Source organism: Gastrolobium bilobum, unplaced genomic scaffold, assembly GCF_033153095.1.
Source record: "Gastrolobium bilobum isolate Gb01-03AN ecotype WA unplaced genomic scaffold, APGP_CSIRO_Gbil_v1 utg8637, whole genome shotgun sequence".
NCBI lineage: Eukaryota > Viridiplantae > Streptophyta > Magnoliopsida > Fabales > Fabaceae > Gastrolobium > Gastrolobium bilobum.
In genome coordinates, this window is record NW_026898325.1 from 66,237 (window position 1) to 82,907 (window position 16,671).

Sequence of the window (16,671 nt, forward strand, 5' to 3'; positions counted from 1 at the left end):
AGTAAAGGGTAAGGCAGAGAGAGGGAGAGAGTTTTGTGGAGGGAAATGGATGTCACTCTGTCCATCTCTCCGCAGAGACCCAAATGCTCAAACTCAAGCCCATCATCGCTTGTTTCTTCCTCCAACCCTCGCCCTCGCCCTGCTGTTATTCTCCCGGTCAGTTAATCTCTCTCTCTCTCTCTCTCTCTCTCTCTCTCTCCACAACACAACTATTTGCCAAGTTATTTATTAGTGTGCTTGCTCTGCTTCCATTCATTTTCATTTTCATTTTGATTCTCATGTGATGTGATGTGATGTTAGGGTTTAGGGAACAATTCCGGTGATTACCACAAGTTGGAGAAAACGCTTAACGATAAGTACGGGGTTCCCACCGTGGTCGCTAAGGTATCAAGGCTTGATTGGTTCCGGAATGCCGCTGGTTTGCTCGACTCCAATTACTGGCGTGGCACTCTTCAACCAAGCCCTGTCCTCGATTGGTATTTCTCTTTTTCTCTTTCACTTTCACATCCAATCACTTTATATATGTACCCTTTTTCTTTCATTTTATTAACTTATATATATATATATATATATATATGTATATATATATATATATATATATAGTGACAGTGTGCTTCTTTTTTACTAGGTACCTCAAGAGGGTTCATGATGCTGTTCAAGAGGCTAACGAGTTGGCACAAGGTTCGACTACAACATTCCTCTTTTTTGTTGAATGTATTGTTGGAACAACTCCCTCCCACATGCGGTTGGAGTGAGAAGAAAACATGAGTGTGAATAAGGAAATAGTGTGCCGACAACACCCATCAATTAGCGATAAGTGAACCGTGAAATTTGAGCCAATTCACTTGTTCTCACTTCCTCATCACTTATCTGTCACACAACATTTGTTCACCATCCAAGAAAACATTTGTTCACCTTACCATATCTAAGACCCTATAAATAATCTTATTTTAGGTGCAACTTTATCATTGATTGGGCACTCAGCAGGAGGATGGCTTGCACGTGTGTATATGGAAGAATTTGGGCTGTCCCATATATCCTTGTTATTGACTCTTGGAACCCCTCACCTGTAATTTCCTTTCTGATAGTTATTGGATCCCAGTAGGATATCTAGCAAATGGTAGAAACTTCCAGCAGTTTATTCAAGAAATACTCTTATCAGTTTCAATCATTCCATCTTTAAGGGTATATTTTGTATTCTGTTATGAATGTAAACCCGTAATCAACATCTCTTTCACCAATCTTTTCAGCCCACCCCCAAAAGGCGTGCCAGGGGTTATTGATCAAACACGGGGTCTCCTTGATTATGTTGAAAAATATTGCTCAAAAGCTGTTTACACCCCTCAACTGAAGTATGTATGTATAGCAGGAAGGTAAACTTTTACTTTATCTCTTTTTCTGCTTCATGCAATGTTGATTGGATTCCTTGATAGTTGGATAATTACAAATTGTTTTTCCTAGTTCGATTGCTGAATTGTTGAGTGCTCTACTGCTATGCATGGTCGAGAAGATTCTATTGAGTTGTGATATGCCCCTAAAAAGTTGTTCAGTTATGCTGATCCTTGAGTATCCTGCAGAAAGAATTCTAGCCTAAACAAGGAATACTATGTCATGCCTTTTTGAGTTGATGACTAAATCTTGCATGCTTAATATTTGCAAATTTTAATGTTTATTCTGCATTGTTGGGTTAAGCTTATGGTGTGTTTTTCAAGGGGGTGACACCAGCTTTCATTGGTTTGATAAAGTAAAATTAGATACTAGTTTATAACTTGAACAGTGCAGTGAAAAGTTAATAGGAAAGTTATATCCCAGAGAAGTAGACTTAAAGAAATAATGTTTTGATAATAAGTTAATAACTGCTATAATTTGTAAAATGCAGACCATGCGAAAGAAAGATAACTTACTAGAGAATCAGTTATTCATTGCAAGTGTGCTGAAATATGGATTTTAATTGCATACTACAAAATGAAGGTATATTGAAGGGGCTCGGCTTTTTGGCAAGTCAAATCCAAATATTGAGGTTGTAGTTCCTACTAATAGTTCTCAGCCAGTTCCCGAGGCTGCTATCATGAACACTGCAAGCACTTCGCCACCTAATGCAACATTACGTGCTCGCTTTGTTGGGCAGGGATACAAGCAGGTGAATGCAGTTGTTTTAACTGTTCATTTATAGTGACAACTAGTAGAGTGTTTAAACTGCTATCATCTGACATGCTGACCAAAGCTATAAGATTTTGTCAGGTTTGTGGGCAAGCAGATGTGTGGGGTGATGGTGTTGTGCCAGAAGTATCAGCTCATCTTGAGGGTGCACTTAACATTTGCTTGGATGGGGTCTATCACTCACCTGTTGGTTCAGATGATGCAATGAGACCATGGTATGGTTCCCCTGATGTGTTGGAGCAATGGATAGAATACCTCCTTAATTAACTTGAAGACATTAGAGCACTTCATCTAAGTAATGTCATTTTATTAATATGCCACTAAATGATTTTTTTTTTCATTTTTTTCATTTTTATTGTATTTGTGTCATTGAATCCTGTTGTTGTTTAATATTTTAGAAAGTCATCGTTTTATCTTTCTGTAATGTTCGCCCGCCTTTACATTCTATTGCTACCAAAGAAAGAAGTTCCGAGAATAATGGCCCCTTTCCAGCTCGTTGGTACTGTAATTCATTTATCAGTCCGTGCTGTTTTATCTTGGGATGACATAAATTCACTTGAATAGAGCTGATTCAAATGTTTCATTTTCATCACGGTTAGCGATGACAATATGGGTTGGCCCGTCCGGATCTGTCATTAATCCATAAAAAATGGGGCGGGAGGGTTAGCGATGACAATATGGATTGGCCTGTCTGGATCTGTCATTAATCCATCAAAAATTGGGTGGGAGAGTTAGCTAGCGATTGAATATAGGTTGAAAAAATGAATTCATTTCGTTTTATGGTGGGTTGGTGAGTCAATTCACCAGCCCATCAATTAAAAAAAAAATTTAAAAAAAAATTATATTTTACGAATATTATATAATTTTATTTCACACTACTCTTAATTATTTCCGATCTCAATCTTACATATATATTAATATTCACTTAAATATTTTTTAGGAATTCATTTGTCTTCATATATAGATAACATTTGTTATAAATATATATATTTTTTTATAGGGAGTACTAAGATAATTTTTTTTTGGATAATACAAAAACTTAGTGACAAATAAAATAATACTTAATTGTAAAAAAAAAATTTAAAAATTATGATGCGGCGGGTCAACCCGCCACACGGCTGTTTAAACTTTTTTTGACCCATTTTTAGGCGAGGCGAGGCGAGTTGAAATGGGTTGAAAACATCAACCCAATTCATCCTATTTTGATAGGTTGATCCGCCAAGCTCAACCGATATTACCACTTCTACCTCAATTCACGTTAAACAAAGTGGATGCCCTGTGATAGTATATACTGGAAATGATGAAAAAAATCCATCAATGTATTGGAAATTGACAACACACAAATCGAAAACGGAAAAGAAAGAGAGAGAATAGACACAACGATTTACCCTGGTTCACCCAATTTATGCTACGTTCAGCTTGTCTGTACTATATTCACCTCACCACCACTCGTTACAAGTCTCTCGGTTTACAAGGCAAATATAAATAGAATTACAAAACCCTAACATCAGCTATTCATGGGCCCAAGCCCAAACTGCTAAGAAAATTACGATAAAACAGATGCCTACAACAGTACCTAGCCTCTACGGGCCTGAGGGCGCTACCCCCAGACCTCCGCCGGGGTGGCTCCCCCGGACCTCCGCCCGCTCACCTGGGAGCGGGACCCCAATTGTTTTTCTGCTGACCCCAACAACTAAGGCCTTCATCAGCATGCGAAGTATGAGCCATACCCAACACGTATAACCCAGCAAGTGTTAAGGCTTCATTAATTTTCAAAACTCATCTAGTGAACTTATATTATTTTTGAAAACCAGCCAATGTCAAAGCTCAGTTGATCTCAACTCGGCTTCGCCACCGCTTCCGATTCTTGCAATATTTAAACTTTAAAAAAAAAAATTAATATTGGAAAACCTTTAAAACAGTTTTTTAATACAAAAAATTTTAAGTATAAAATAATTTAATCTAACTTATTTATAATCTTAAAAGTGTAACTAAAGTTCTATTCAAAATTCAATAATGATATTAGTTGATTTATTGCCGTTGATTGTTGCAACATTTGAAAGTATTTTCATTTTACAAGAGATTCTGTATTTAATAATTGATAATATACAGTGCTTATTAATGGAAATTTAATTATAATATCAAATAATAGTCATTAATTGTTAATAATAATTCATACTTTTCAAGGGAATTTTAATTTATTTATTTATCTAATAAAATCCATGCCTTGAATATGCTAAAAATATTAAATAAGTTAAGATATATAATTAACGATAATTCTTTATAGATATATTGAGCTTTTAAGAATTTAAATATTTATCAATATAAGAAAATATCAATATTGAATATTAACAAAGAAAAACAACTAAATATCTTTAAACTTTAAAGTGTAATTTAAGATAAAATTAATAGTTATCAAAAAAAAAAAAAAAAAAAAAAATTAATTTAATAAAGGGTAATATTACTCTCATGTAACATGAGAGTAGTTCTCTCATGTTACAGAGAGAATTCAAGTAGGGCCCGCTATTTAAAAACAAAAAAGAAAAAGAAAAAAGAAGGGGCACGATTTTCGAAGTAAGAAAAAAGGAGATAACTAACTCATGCAAAATGAGAGTAGTAATTCCCTTTAATAAAAAGGGGAGTTTTTATTATCAAAAAAAAAAAAAAAAAGGGGGAGTTTTAGGAGAAGGCAGCAAGCGGGGAGGGGTAAAACCGTAAGATGCAAATAAGAAATTGGGGTTTGTGTTTAGTGTTATCATGGGGTGCTCCTCACCTTCTTATCCAGAAGTTCTGTCACAAACACCTATTCAACACAAATCAAGTAATCTGAACTCCTCTTCTTCTTCTTCTTATGAGACTCCTCAATCTCAATCTCAATCTCAATGTTGATAATAACAATACCTTACAATTAACAAAGCAATACGTTCTTCTTCGCTTGACTTAGTTTGTTGTTCGGACAGACAAGAATAAAATGTCGTGTTTGTTGCCACACTTCAAGTGCCACCCTGACACTTTCAGACCTCATCCTCATCCTCTTTGTAACTCTTTCTCTCTTTTCTTTCTCCCATTTCCCAATTGCTATTGCTATTGCTATTCTATCGTCACTTATCTTTTTTGTTTTTTGCAGCAAAATCAAGAGCAAATTTGTATTTCCAGCCACAATGTATTTTGTCTGCAACATCTCCTTCACCTTCATTATCAACAGGATCAGCCGCACTGCTTAGTTTGGAAAAAAAGTTGGCGTTAGATGCTCCTTCTGATCCAAACACACCCTGGCCCTATATTCCTGCTGTTGCTCCACCCATACAGGTTACACAGTCATCTTTTCACCAGTTCAATTTCACCATTATTCCGTTCAGTTTGTATCTTGGGATTCTGAATGATGTAACCTACTCAAGTCATCTTTCGTGCATGGTAATAACAATGTTCAAGTGCTGCAGCTTATGATTAAATGATCTAGTTGTCTTGTTCAGGGTTTCGTTAGGTCCTGCGTTTAACAAAGTTTAGCCGCATTTATCATCATTTCATTGCTAAAATTAAGAGTTCGCAGCCAATGAAGGTTGGCTCAACCGGTAGGATTGAACTGCTGGTGGCCCCTTCATTGGTAGGTCCTCCGTAATTAACCATTGGAAGCCCTTGCTAAAAGCTTGTGCCATGCCCTAATCTTTGAATGGGGCAACTTTCTCCCCTCCTCCCAAACATTCTTCCTACCAAAGTAATAAAATAAGTAAAATTTCTTTTTATTTTTTCTTGATTTCTGGATATTGAAACTTCACTTACATGCTCACATGGTTTTCATTGGCAACCAAGTCACAAGTAAGAACTATTATAGAATTGTATAAGGCGGTTTCAAACTTTCTTCTCTATTTTATTCATATGCAAATTTCAGGAGTGAATACACATTTTATCTGTGGACTGATTTTTTACTTTTGGATCATTTCTACAGTTCTCTAGCCTTGCAGAGAAGTTTATATATATCAAGCTTACCCAGAAGCTAATTATATTTATGCATTTAATCAGGCGAACTTTAAAGCAACCTTATCTACGGAATCACTTCTTACTAGTGAAGAGGCTGTAATAGCTGCTGCTGCTTCTGAAGCTCTTGCTCTTGCTAAAGCAGCTGTGAAGGTTGCAAAGGATGCAACTCTACTAGTAAAAAAGAAGCCCCCAGCAGAAGCAGGGTATAGAATGCACGTTTCTTCCAAACCTGATGATTCACTTCTCAAATGGTTTCAACATGTGGAAGCAGAAGATGTAGCAGGAGGATCCATGGGCACTGGATCAGAAATAACAGAAGATGTTGGCATAAGCCCCGGCGAAGAGGAGTCTGATCATGTGGAGCCTACCAATGAGGAACTTGAGCGTCTGCAGGAACAGCTTTCCAATAGTATAGCTGTAAGATCTAGGCGTCAAACAGAAAGAAAAGATAAAAGAGTCAGAGCAGCAGAGAAGGCTGCCACAAATATTGTGTCTTTTAAGTATGGCTCCACCAGCAGGAAAAAGCGTGTTCCTATGCAAGAAGTTGACTATTCTGATCCACTTCGTCAGTTAAGAACAACAACTAACACTACTAGGCTTCTTACTCCTACTGAAGAAATTGAGTTGTCTGAAGGAATACAGGTGGGATTCACATGTTAGTGATATTGCATTAGTATTTAATCTGGTGGAGAATCAACCATGCTCTTCAGGCCCTTGATATTTGATATGCTCCTAAATCACCTAATAATCAGGATAAAATCTTAATAAAGTGCATGTTGATCTTATGATTTTGTGAATCATATTTATGTCATTCTTAAAGATTAAAATATAAAAATAACAAAACCCCAACTTGTGAGGGTAGGAGTAAGGAAGTCCTTGTACGCAATCTTACCTTTGCATCTTTATAAAGATATTTTTTCTTGAATTTGGATTCATCTCAAAATGCCACAAGCCTCATTCATCAAGCTTTTCATGTCCAACACCAGTTACAATACAACATCACATGGTCAGTTGCTTCAAAAGATGCCAAGTGAACATAACATACCTTCTTTGGCTGCTTAAATTCTGCTTCCTTTTTATCCTACTAGATACACAAAATGGAAACTTTTAAATGAAATTTTCTCCTCATATGATGATCTGTTATATTTTCCTAGAATTGTCTAGGAGAATTAATTTCTCACATTTTCATGCTGTTATCTCGTACCTCTTTCTTAATTGTGGACAGACAAGTGTGTACATTATACCCTGACCTTTATTTTTTAAGAATAGGAAGGCTTTTTTTATTGGGTTGGGATTCTCTTCAAGATACTTCCTACTGATTAGTTGAGAACCATCCAGAAAGGAAAATAATGTTACAAGGAATTTTGCAAATTATTCATTTAATCATAGTGAATAAAGTCATGCAAATATTATTAATCATAAAAGATTGGGGCAGGATATTCTTACACCGATATAAGAATAAGAAGTTTTACACTCAATCTAAACCATTGATTCACTTGTATCCAATGGCTCACATTACTAAAAAATTAGAACCGTTAGATCTAAGTGAGATCAACGACCAAGATTAAGAGTGTAACTTACACTGGTGTAAAATGATCCTGACCTTAAAAGATTTTATATTTCTGGTGATTGTAATACTAGTTATAAATAATTGCCAGCGTTGATTCTTTCTGATTATGTAGTAAAATTTTATTACATTTTTGTTGTTATCTAATTCATTTGCCTCCTCTTCTGTCAACCAATATAATTCAGGACCTCCTAAAGCTTGAAAAACTCCAGGATGATCTTGTAGAAAGATGCGGTGGTCAGCCCACATTTGCTCAATGGGCTGCAGTAGCAGGGGTAGATCAGAAGACACTGAGGACACGTTTAAATTATGGCACGTCTTGCAAAGACAGAATGATTAAAAGCAATATACGACTTGTCATATCAATTGCTAAGAATTATCAGGGATCTGGGATGAATCTGCAAGATCTTGTCCTGGTATATTCTCACCTATACAGTTTTTTTGCTTAAATAGATAACAATAACAGAAAACATGGAAACTTTAATGGTTCCAGTAATCAACCATTTAACTCTTGCTCATTGATTTACAGGAAGGATGCCGAGGCCTTGTAAGAGGTGCAGAAAAGTTTGATGCTTCCAAGGGTTTTAAGTTCTCCACCTATGCTCATTGGTGGATTAAACAGGCAGTTCGGAAATCACTTTCTGATCAGTCAAGGACTGTTCGCTTGCCAGTGAGTATTATCTATATCTTTGATTAGTTTCTTTCTGACAATGAATCTAAGTATTTCCTTTACAAACTGTTCATGGGAAAAACCATAAGCTAATCTTGGTTATATAAATTGCTCTAATGTTTATAAATGACTACATCATTGCAATATTTTTGGCATAACAGTTCCACATGGTGGAGGCAATTTACAGAGTGAAGGAAGCTAGAAAAAAATTGTATAGTGACAATGGAAGACACCCTGATGATGAAGAAATTGCTGAGGCAACTGGACTGTCAATGAAGAGGCTTAGTGCTGTACATTTGGCCCCAAAAGCTCCCAGATCTCTGGAACAGAAGTTTGGGTTCAACCAGAATCTTAAACCTTCAGTCTGTCCTAATCTTAATCTTGTTCAAATTTACGCTTCAGAAAAAACTCTTGTTTCATATGTTCATTTTACTGATTCGTATGCTTTTGACCAACCAGGAAGTAATTGCTGATCCTGATGCTGTAACAACTGAAGAACAGCTCATTAAGCACTTCATGAAGAAGGACCTGGAAAAGGTACTGGACAGTCTCAATCCAAGAGAGAAACAGGTCATAAGATGGAGATTTGGTATGGATGATGGAAGGATGAAGACCCTGCAAGAGATAGGGGAAATGATGGGTGTGAGTAGGGAGAGAATTAGGCAAATTGAGTCATGTGCTTTTAGGAAGCTTAAGAACAAGAAGAGAACCAAGCATTTGCAGCAGTATTTGGTTTCATAACCCTACCAAATATTGATATTACCCCGCTGGATGAGTTAGCTTATTTGATGCCTTTTGTTCTTCCTCCATTTTTTTCTTCATTCTCCAAAATAGAAAAAAAAAACTTTATTTTTAGTATAGTAGGAATTGTATGCACACACAAAGGAATAACTTTTGACTAGGAGTTCATTTTTTTAATGTACGTCATTGAAAAAATGTTTAAGGGAAGTACTATACTAGTTCTTTTGATGTAGATAACCAGACTAATATGATAAATCACTTGAGTACATTAACCAAACTGACTGGCCTGAATTATATTGTCTGGTTAATACTTTAAAATCAACGGTGGCGGTGATAATCTTTTTACCGACGGTTGTAACAAGTTTAATAACAGTTTGCTACAGTTCTATACAGCAGGGCTGTTTGGAGTTTCTCATCCTGGAAATACTCGTTAAGAGAAAGAAACAAAGCCATTGGTTAGCCTCAGTCTCTATAAAATGTACAGAAGCACGTGCAATGTACATAGTTCTTTTCAGATGTTTCAATACTTGAAAATTATTAACTGGTTTGGACATTGTTGGTTGGGTAAAGCTACAACTAATAAACGGGAGGGTTTATTTTTTTTATTTTTTTATTTTGTGTGTGTGTCTGAGTATTTTTTTTAAGAGGGTACTTTACAATTACAAGACAACTTAAAAATAAAAAAATAAAAAAATTCTCATTTAAGTTGAATCCGACAGGAGCTAATTTTTAGTATATTTTACTATTTTTATTTTTTACCTTCTGTTAGGATAGTGCTTAGTGGTGCCTATTTTCATTTTCGGTTAATGCACATTTGGTGCTGATTTGTTAGTGCTAGTTTGTTACACATGCCATTCTGTTAGGCATCTTCTCTTTGTATAAATTCAGCATTGTACACCTGATGATAGTTGAATGAGAATTATGAATATTCAGTTTCACAAAGTTATCTTGTTCTGCTAATATGGTATCAGATGAACATCATTAGCCCTTGCCTTCCACCATGGCTCGTGGCTCCAACGCTACCCGTTCCACCACTGCTGATTCCTCTGGTTCTTCGGCAACCATGGAGGATAGCTCCAGTCCTTATTTTCTGTAGAGCGACGATCATCCCGGACTCATTCTAGTCTCCCACACACTTTCTGGATCCAACTTCAACTCTTGGCGTCGAGCTATGACTCTTGCTCTGACTGCCAAGCATAAACTCTATTTTGTTGATGGCTCCGTTCTTCGACCACCTGCTTCCGATCTTCTTTTTTCATCTTGGCTTCGTTGTAATTCCATGGTCATCTCATGGATCTTGAATTCTGTTTCCAAGGAGATCGCAGATAGTCTTCTCTATTTTTCCACTGCCTACGAAGTTTGGACTGATCTGCAAACTCGCTTTTCTGAGGCTAATGGACCACGAATTTTCCAGCTGAAGCAACAAATCTCGTCTCTCTGTCAGGGCTCTTTGGATGTCAATGGCTACTACACCAAGCTTAAATCTCTGTGGGATGAACTTCAAGACTATGTTCCTCTTCCTTCCTGTACCTGTGGTGCTCTTCGCACGATCCAAACACAACGCGAACAGGATCGTGTTTTGCAATTCTTGATTGGACTCAATGATTCGTTTTCATCGGCCTGTGCTCAACTTTTGTTGGTGGAACCTCTTCCATCTCTTGCTAAGGTTTTTTCCTTGATTCTACAAGAAGAGAGACAACGTCAAATTTCTGTTTCTCTCCCTGCTTCTGCTGTTCCAGAAACACCTCCATTTCATCCCCTTCCTTCTGATTCTTCTTTCCCATCCATGGTTGCCACCACCCAACGTCGTTCACGCCCTGTTTGTACCTATTGTAATATTCCGGGTCATACCCGTGAAAAATGTTTTAAACTCCATGGATACCCGCCCGGTTATAAACCTAAACCCATCAGGCCCAATTTTTCCCCCAACACACCTCAGGCCTACTCTTTCCAATCTGTGTCTCACCCTTCCCCTAATTTCCCTAAACCTACCTTTGCTGCTGCCTCTTCCACCACCGATTCTCCCCTGGCTTTTACACCCACACAATACAATCAATTGTTGACGCTCATTCAACAGAGTTCTGCGGCTGGTTCTTCTTCTTCAGCTCCGTCAGTTACCACAACTACTCCTTCAATTGCTAGCTTCAGTGGTATGTCTCCTCGTTCTCTTCCCCGCTCTTGTTGGGTTCTTGATACCGGTGCTACGCACCATGTTTGCATTTCCTCTGATCTCTTCGTTTCTTCCGTTCCTTCTGATTCTATGGTTGTTTTTCCTAATGACTCTTCTGATTTTGTCTCCACTGTTGGTTCAGTGTGTATTTCTGAATCTTTTCTTTTATTAAATGTTTTATGTGTTCCATCGTTTATGTTCAATCTTCTTTCCATTAGTGCCTTGACCCGTGACTCTCCTTTTTTTGCTAACTTTTCTTCTTCCCATTGTCTTCTTCAGGACCGTGCTTCAGCAACGACGATTGGGATTGCTAGAAGATACGGGGATCTTTATGTGCTTGATAGTCAGAATCTTTTTTCCCATGTCAATGTTCCCCCACCCCGTTGTTTTTCTTTTCATATTCGTTATCCAGTCCTCTAGTATTCACGTTAAAGGCATTTGTCTGTCTCAGTTTTAAATTCAATGAAACATGCTTTGGGATTGACTGATGATTTACAAGTTTCACATCATTGTTCTATCTGTCCCCTTGCTAAACAGAAACGTCTTCCCTTTATATTAAACCCCAAATTATCTGATTCTCCCTTTGATCTTATACATTGTGATATTTGGGGTCCATTTCATACCCCTTCTGGAGAGGGATCTTGTTATTTTTTGACCATTGTGGATGACTCCACTCGGTTCACATGGATTTATTTTTTACGTGCTAAATCTGATTTTTCTACTGTCTTTCCTTCATTTTACACCTTAATTCAGACTCAATACAATGTTTCCATTAAATCCATTCGTTGTGACAATGCCCCTGAGCTCAATTTATCTCAATTTTTTTTGTTTCTAATGGCATTCAAGTTTTTCATTCTTGTGTTGACAGACCCCAGCAGAACTCTGTTGTTGAGCGGAAACATCAGCACTTACTCAATGTGGCGCGAGCATTGCATTTCTAGTCCCATATCCCTTTGGCTTACTGGCAGGATTGTGTCTCCACTGCTGTCTATTTGATAAACATAACCCTTTCCCCTCTTTTATCTTCTGAGTCCCCATTTGAACTTCTTTGCCACAAATCACCTGCATATGCTCATTTGCGCGATTTTGGTTGCCTTTGTTATAGTTCCACCTTTCTTAAAACCCGACATAAATTTTCCCCAATAGCCCTTCCAACTGTGTTTCTTGGTTACCCTTTTGGATATAAAGGGTACAAGCTTCTTGACCTCCACAGTAACTGTACCTTCATCTCACGAGATGTTGTCTTTTTTGAAGACAATTTTCCCTTTTCATTACAAAACTTCTTATCCCCACCACAACCTGACCTTTATTTTTTACCTTCACATACTCCTGCCACTGTTAACCCTCCTTCCCAGCGACCAAAACGTGTTTCTAACCCACCCTCTCACCTTAAAGGCTACATCTGTTCCTCTTCCACTATCCATCCCCTTACCAATTCCTTATCTTACCATCGAGTGTCTTCTTCTCATTTGGCCTTCATTAATTCCATATCCTCTTATTATGAGCCTTCCAGTTTTTCAGAAGCTTCACAATTACCTGAATGGCAGAATGCAATATGGCTGCAGAAATTACTGCTCTTGAGATTAACAGAACTTGGTCAATTGTCTCTCTTCCTCCTGGCAAGAATGCGGTTGGATGTCGTTGGGTTTATAAGGTTAAATATCATTCTGATGGTTCTCTTGAACGTTACAAAGCTCGCTTGGTCGCCAAAGGCTTCAATCAACAGGAGGGTGTTGATTTTTTGGACACTTTCTCACCCGTGGCCAAATTAACCACTGTTAGAACTCTTCTTGCCCTTGCTGCTATCAACCATTGGACTCTTGTACAACTGGATGTTAATAACACATTCCTTCATGGGGATTTACATGAGGAGGTTTATATGCATCTCCCTCCAGGCTACTCGGTTCAGTCAGCCTCTCTTCCTCCCAATGCAGTATGTCGTCTCCACAAGTCCCTTTATGGCCTTCGACAAGCTTCAAGACAGTGGTTTGCAAAGTTTTCTGATGCCTTGTTTCAACTTGGTTTTATACAATCTGCTTCCGATAATTCTCTTTTTATTCGTTCCACTACTGCTTGCATTGTTGCTATATTGGTTTATGTTGATGACATAATAGTTGCTTCTAATAATCCTCATGAAGTGTAGCTTATTTCTGATCAATTGCATAACAAGTTCAAGTTGAAGAATCTTGGTTGTTTGAAGTATTTTCTTGGCCTTGAAGTTGCCAGAAGCTCCAAAGGCATTTCGGTTTGCCAACATCACTATGCTCTTGAGATACTCAAAGATTCTGGTCAACTGGGTTGTAAAACCCGCTCTTCCCCTATGGATGTTGGGCTTCGTTTAACCTCCATTGATGGTGATCTTATTTCTGATCCAACCATGTATCGCCGCCTTATTGGCCGGCTCCTTTATCTCACCATTATACGGCTAGATATTTGTTATGTTGTTACTCATCTCAGTCAATTCATGGCTTCCCCAAGAGTTCCTCATCTTCAGGCTGCCTACAGGCTTCTTGGTTATGTTAGACACACCATTGGTCAAGGTCTTTTCTTTTCCACTACCTCTTCTATTCAATTGAATGCTTTTTGTGATTCTGATTGGGTCACATGCCCTAAAACTCGGTGATCAATTTCTGGATATTGTGTTTTTCTTGGTGACTCACTTATTTCATGGAAGTCCAAAAAGCAACAAACTGTTTCCCGTTCTTCAACTGAGGCAGAATATCGGTCAATGGCCAATGTCACTTGTGAATTAATTTGGTTATTCTCTCTTCTCAAGGATTTTAAAGTTTTGCATCCAGGTCTGTCACACCTCTTCTGTGATAACCAATCTGCCCTCCATTTAGCAGCCAATCCAGTTTTCCATGAACGCACAAAACACATTAAGATAGACTGCCATCTCATTTGCGAGCATATTCTCAAGGGGCATGTGAAGACTTTTCCTGTCCCTTCATCCAAGCAGCTTGCTGATATCTTCACTAAGCCACTACTGCCTTCCAAATTCTCTGTTCTGGTCTCCAAGATGGGTTTTTTGAATATTTACCCTCCATCTTGAGGGGGGCTTTTAGTATATTTTACTATTTTTATTTTTTACCTTATGTTAGGATTCCTTTCTGTTAGGATAGTGCTTAGTGGTGCCTATTTTCATTTTCGGTTATTGCACATTTGGTGCTGATTTGTTAGTGCTAGTTTGTTACACATGCCATTCTGTTAGGCATCTTCTCTTTGTATAAGTTCAGCATTGTACACTTGATGATACTTAGAATTATGAATATTCAGTTTTACAAAGTTATCTTGTTGTGCTAATACTAATTACCTCGCCGTAAATAACTGGCTTCGACAAATGAGGATAATCGGTTGCAGATCAGATCCATTTGGAGGAAACAAAGATGAGCAGACCTGATGAACTTATTTACCTACGAAATTTTGCAAGCCATGTAAAGTTCTCTCTTCTTCCTTCCAAATGAAACCAAACCAACTAGAGTTTCTTTTTATCCAAATGCCACGGTTGCCAGTTGCCACAGTCAAGAATTTCAATACACTGTCCGAATATTTTTCGAAAGATTGGAATCAGCTCCACTAAGCAGTCTGCTGGTTTTCGTGACATACTTAAAATGAAGAGTGTTAGAGCTATTATAATCCATAAAATAAATCTTCTTATGTTTGATCATATTATATATGGGTTTTCGTTTTATCCTTTAACATAACATAACAAACTTTCCTACCCTTACAACATTTTGTGGGGCCCACACTTTTTAAAACAAAAAAATAAATAAAAAATTAAGGCACGCAAAACGAATTTCTATAACATTACACAATCACTTTTCCTACAACATAACTCTTATAAAACCCATTATATATTTATATGAAAAATTTCAATCATTTATCGACACATCAGCTATCACAATCATTAAGTTCTGCATTCAAGATGTTTGACAGCTCTATTCAAGTTGCATTCAAGTGATTTTTTTTTTCAGGGGGACAAAATTTAATAGTGTTAAAAGTTGGACAAGATGAAAAATATCACAAGATAATAAACGATAAAAAAAATAACCCTAGAAGAGAGTGATTCTAAAGAAAACCATAAAATTAGCCACTTCACCTAATTTTATATAATTACTTCACCTTGTAATCTTCACCATTAAATTAATTGATTCTAATATCGCTATTTATTCATTTTTAATGCATTAATTTTAAATAAATTAAGAAAATCTATTATGGTGAATCAGGCTCAAATTGGTTAAAGTCAGTCTCTACATCATTAATACGCCCTACTTTTTCTGGTTCTATTGGTATGTATGTGTGTGTGAAATTTCAAATATTTTCTCTTTAGTGCATGACCAAGATGAAAGGTTTTCGTTTATCATTTATGTTCGTTTTGTTTCCTAAGCTAAGCCTATGCTCACCCAGAGCGGTGCACTATTCCCTTTGAATGAAGAGTTTTTGTAATAAAAGCAGTCTTTGAGTTTTTTTTTAAAGCCTTAAAGCGCTAATGGGTGCCTTTTTTTTTTTTTTTTATCAGATTTTACTTTTTAAGTAGTCAAGCAATGTTTTATCAAGCCCGTGATTTTTTAAATTAAAATTAGGGTTAGTTTTTTCTGCAATAAATATAAATAAATTATCTATATTGAGCTCAAAACGAAGTGATTTTATGATAAAAATCAAGATATTTTTATAATTATAATTTATTTCAGAGTTATAATAATCTTTTTAATTATAATTTTTTAATTTTTCAACGCAAAATAACACTATTTTAGGAGTGAATGTAGATAATTTATCTATTTTATTTTTTTGGTAAACGATAACTTATCTAAAATTAATGCATTAATAACGAATTAATAATGATGTTGGAATTAATTAATTATGAAATATGCAAGGTAAATTTTTTACCAGAAATGAGTGAATTAATTACTTAATTATTAATTAAATAAAATAGGAGTGGCTTGCTAGGTACTACACATGGCAGACAGTAATACCCGCGCATTAGGCCTAACATGCTACGTGTCAAAACTATACCACACCAAATAAATATATTAAAATTACCCTAAATGGTAAAAAAATTCCTCCAAATTTATTCGAAAATGGTCAATCAGTCACTAGATATTAGATAACAAAATTAAAGTTGCATTAATTTTTTTGTGTGTATGTGTATCCTGAAGTTATTTATTAATATTTTGGAGCAATAAAAATATATGATTGGAATGTATTTGTACGGAAATACTTGTTATTTACAATTTATTAAACCTAGAATTTATTGTTTCCGTGGGCTAAAACAGTTGTTTAGAGTTTAGATTTGATTATATACATTTCTTTTTCGGTAAAATAATAAATAATAGAGCCTATGTTTTATTACTTTTTGGTTGTGATCTGGGGTGGGGTTCCATTTAG

The 16,671-nt window shown here is 36.5% G+C and overlaps 3 protein-coding genes across 6 annotated transcripts; all 3 read left to right on the forward strand.

Moving 5' to 3' along the window:
* LOC133314926 (uncharacterized) lies at positions 1-2,575 on the forward strand. Of its 3 annotated transcripts, none has more exons than XM_061516474.1 (7): positions 1-156; positions 301-476; positions 629-681; positions 955-1,069; positions 1,251-1,373; positions 1,972-2,140; positions 2,242-2,575. In XM_061516474.1, the coding sequence occupies exons 1-7, from the start codon at positions 46-48 to the stop codon at positions 2,425-2,427; spliced, it is 933 nt and encodes a 310-aa protein (XP_061372458.1). In that variant the 5' UTR covers positions 1-45; the 3' UTR covers positions 2,428-2,575. The 3 variants fall into 3 exon arrangements, with proteins under 3 accessions (XP_061372458.1, XP_061372457.1, XP_061372459.1); XM_061516473.1 differs by having other exon boundaries at positions 308-476; positions 604-681; XM_061516475.1 differs by having other exon boundaries at positions 308-476.
* A 2,387-nt stretch (positions 2,576-4,962) lies between these two features.
* LOC133314929 (RNA polymerase sigma factor sigB) lies at positions 4,963-9,393 on the forward strand. Of its 2 annotated transcripts, none has more exons than XM_061516478.1 (7): positions 4,963-5,198; positions 5,288-5,469; positions 6,181-6,780; positions 7,891-8,121; positions 8,235-8,375; positions 8,537-8,737; positions 8,835-9,393. In XM_061516478.1, the coding sequence occupies exons 1-7, from the start codon at positions 5,132-5,134 to the stop codon at positions 9,114-9,116; spliced, it is 1,704 nt and encodes a 567-aa protein (XP_061372462.1). In that variant the 5' UTR covers positions 4,963-5,131; the 3' UTR covers positions 9,117-9,393. The 2 variants fall into 2 exon arrangements, with proteins under 2 accessions (XP_061372462.1, XP_061372463.1); XM_061516479.1 differs by having other exon boundaries at positions 5,288-5,451.
* Positions 9,394-10,287: 894 nt separating this feature from the next.
* LOC133314915 (uncharacterized) lies at positions 10,288-11,706 on the forward strand. Its single transcript, XM_061516462.1, has one exon. The coding sequence runs from the start codon at positions 10,288-10,290 to the stop codon at positions 11,704-11,706; it is 1,419 nt and encodes a 472-aa protein (XP_061372446.1).
* Positions 11,707-16,671: the final 4,965 nt, after the last annotated feature.

Coding starts and splice junctions, on each gene's coding strand:
- LOC133314926 (XM_061516473.1), top strand. CDS start 46: ATGGATGTCACTCTGTCCATCTCTCCGCAGAGACCCAAATGCTCAAAC. Junction 477..603: donor CCAAGCCCTGTCCTCGATTG/GTATTTCTCTTT, acceptor ATATATATATAG/TGACAGTGTGCTTCTTTTTT. Junction 2,141..2,241: donor TTGGGCAGGGATACAAGCAG/GTGAATGCAGTT, acceptor AGATTTTGTCAG/GTTTGTGGGCAAGCAGATGT.
- LOC133314929 (XM_061516478.1), top strand. CDS start 5,132: ATGTCGTGTTTGTTGCCACACTTCAAGTGCCACCCTGACACTTTCAGA. Junction 5,470..6,180: donor CTGTTGCTCCACCCATACAG/GTTACACAGTCA, acceptor GCATTTAATCAG/GCGAACTTTAAAGCAACCTT. Junction 6,781..7,890: donor AGTTGTCTGAAGGAATACAG/GTGGGATTCACA, acceptor AATATAATTCAG/GACCTCCTAAAGCTTGAAAA.
- LOC133314915 (XM_061516462.1), top strand. CDS start 10,288: ATGACTCTTGCTCTGACTGCCAAGCATAAACTCTATTTTGTTGATGGC.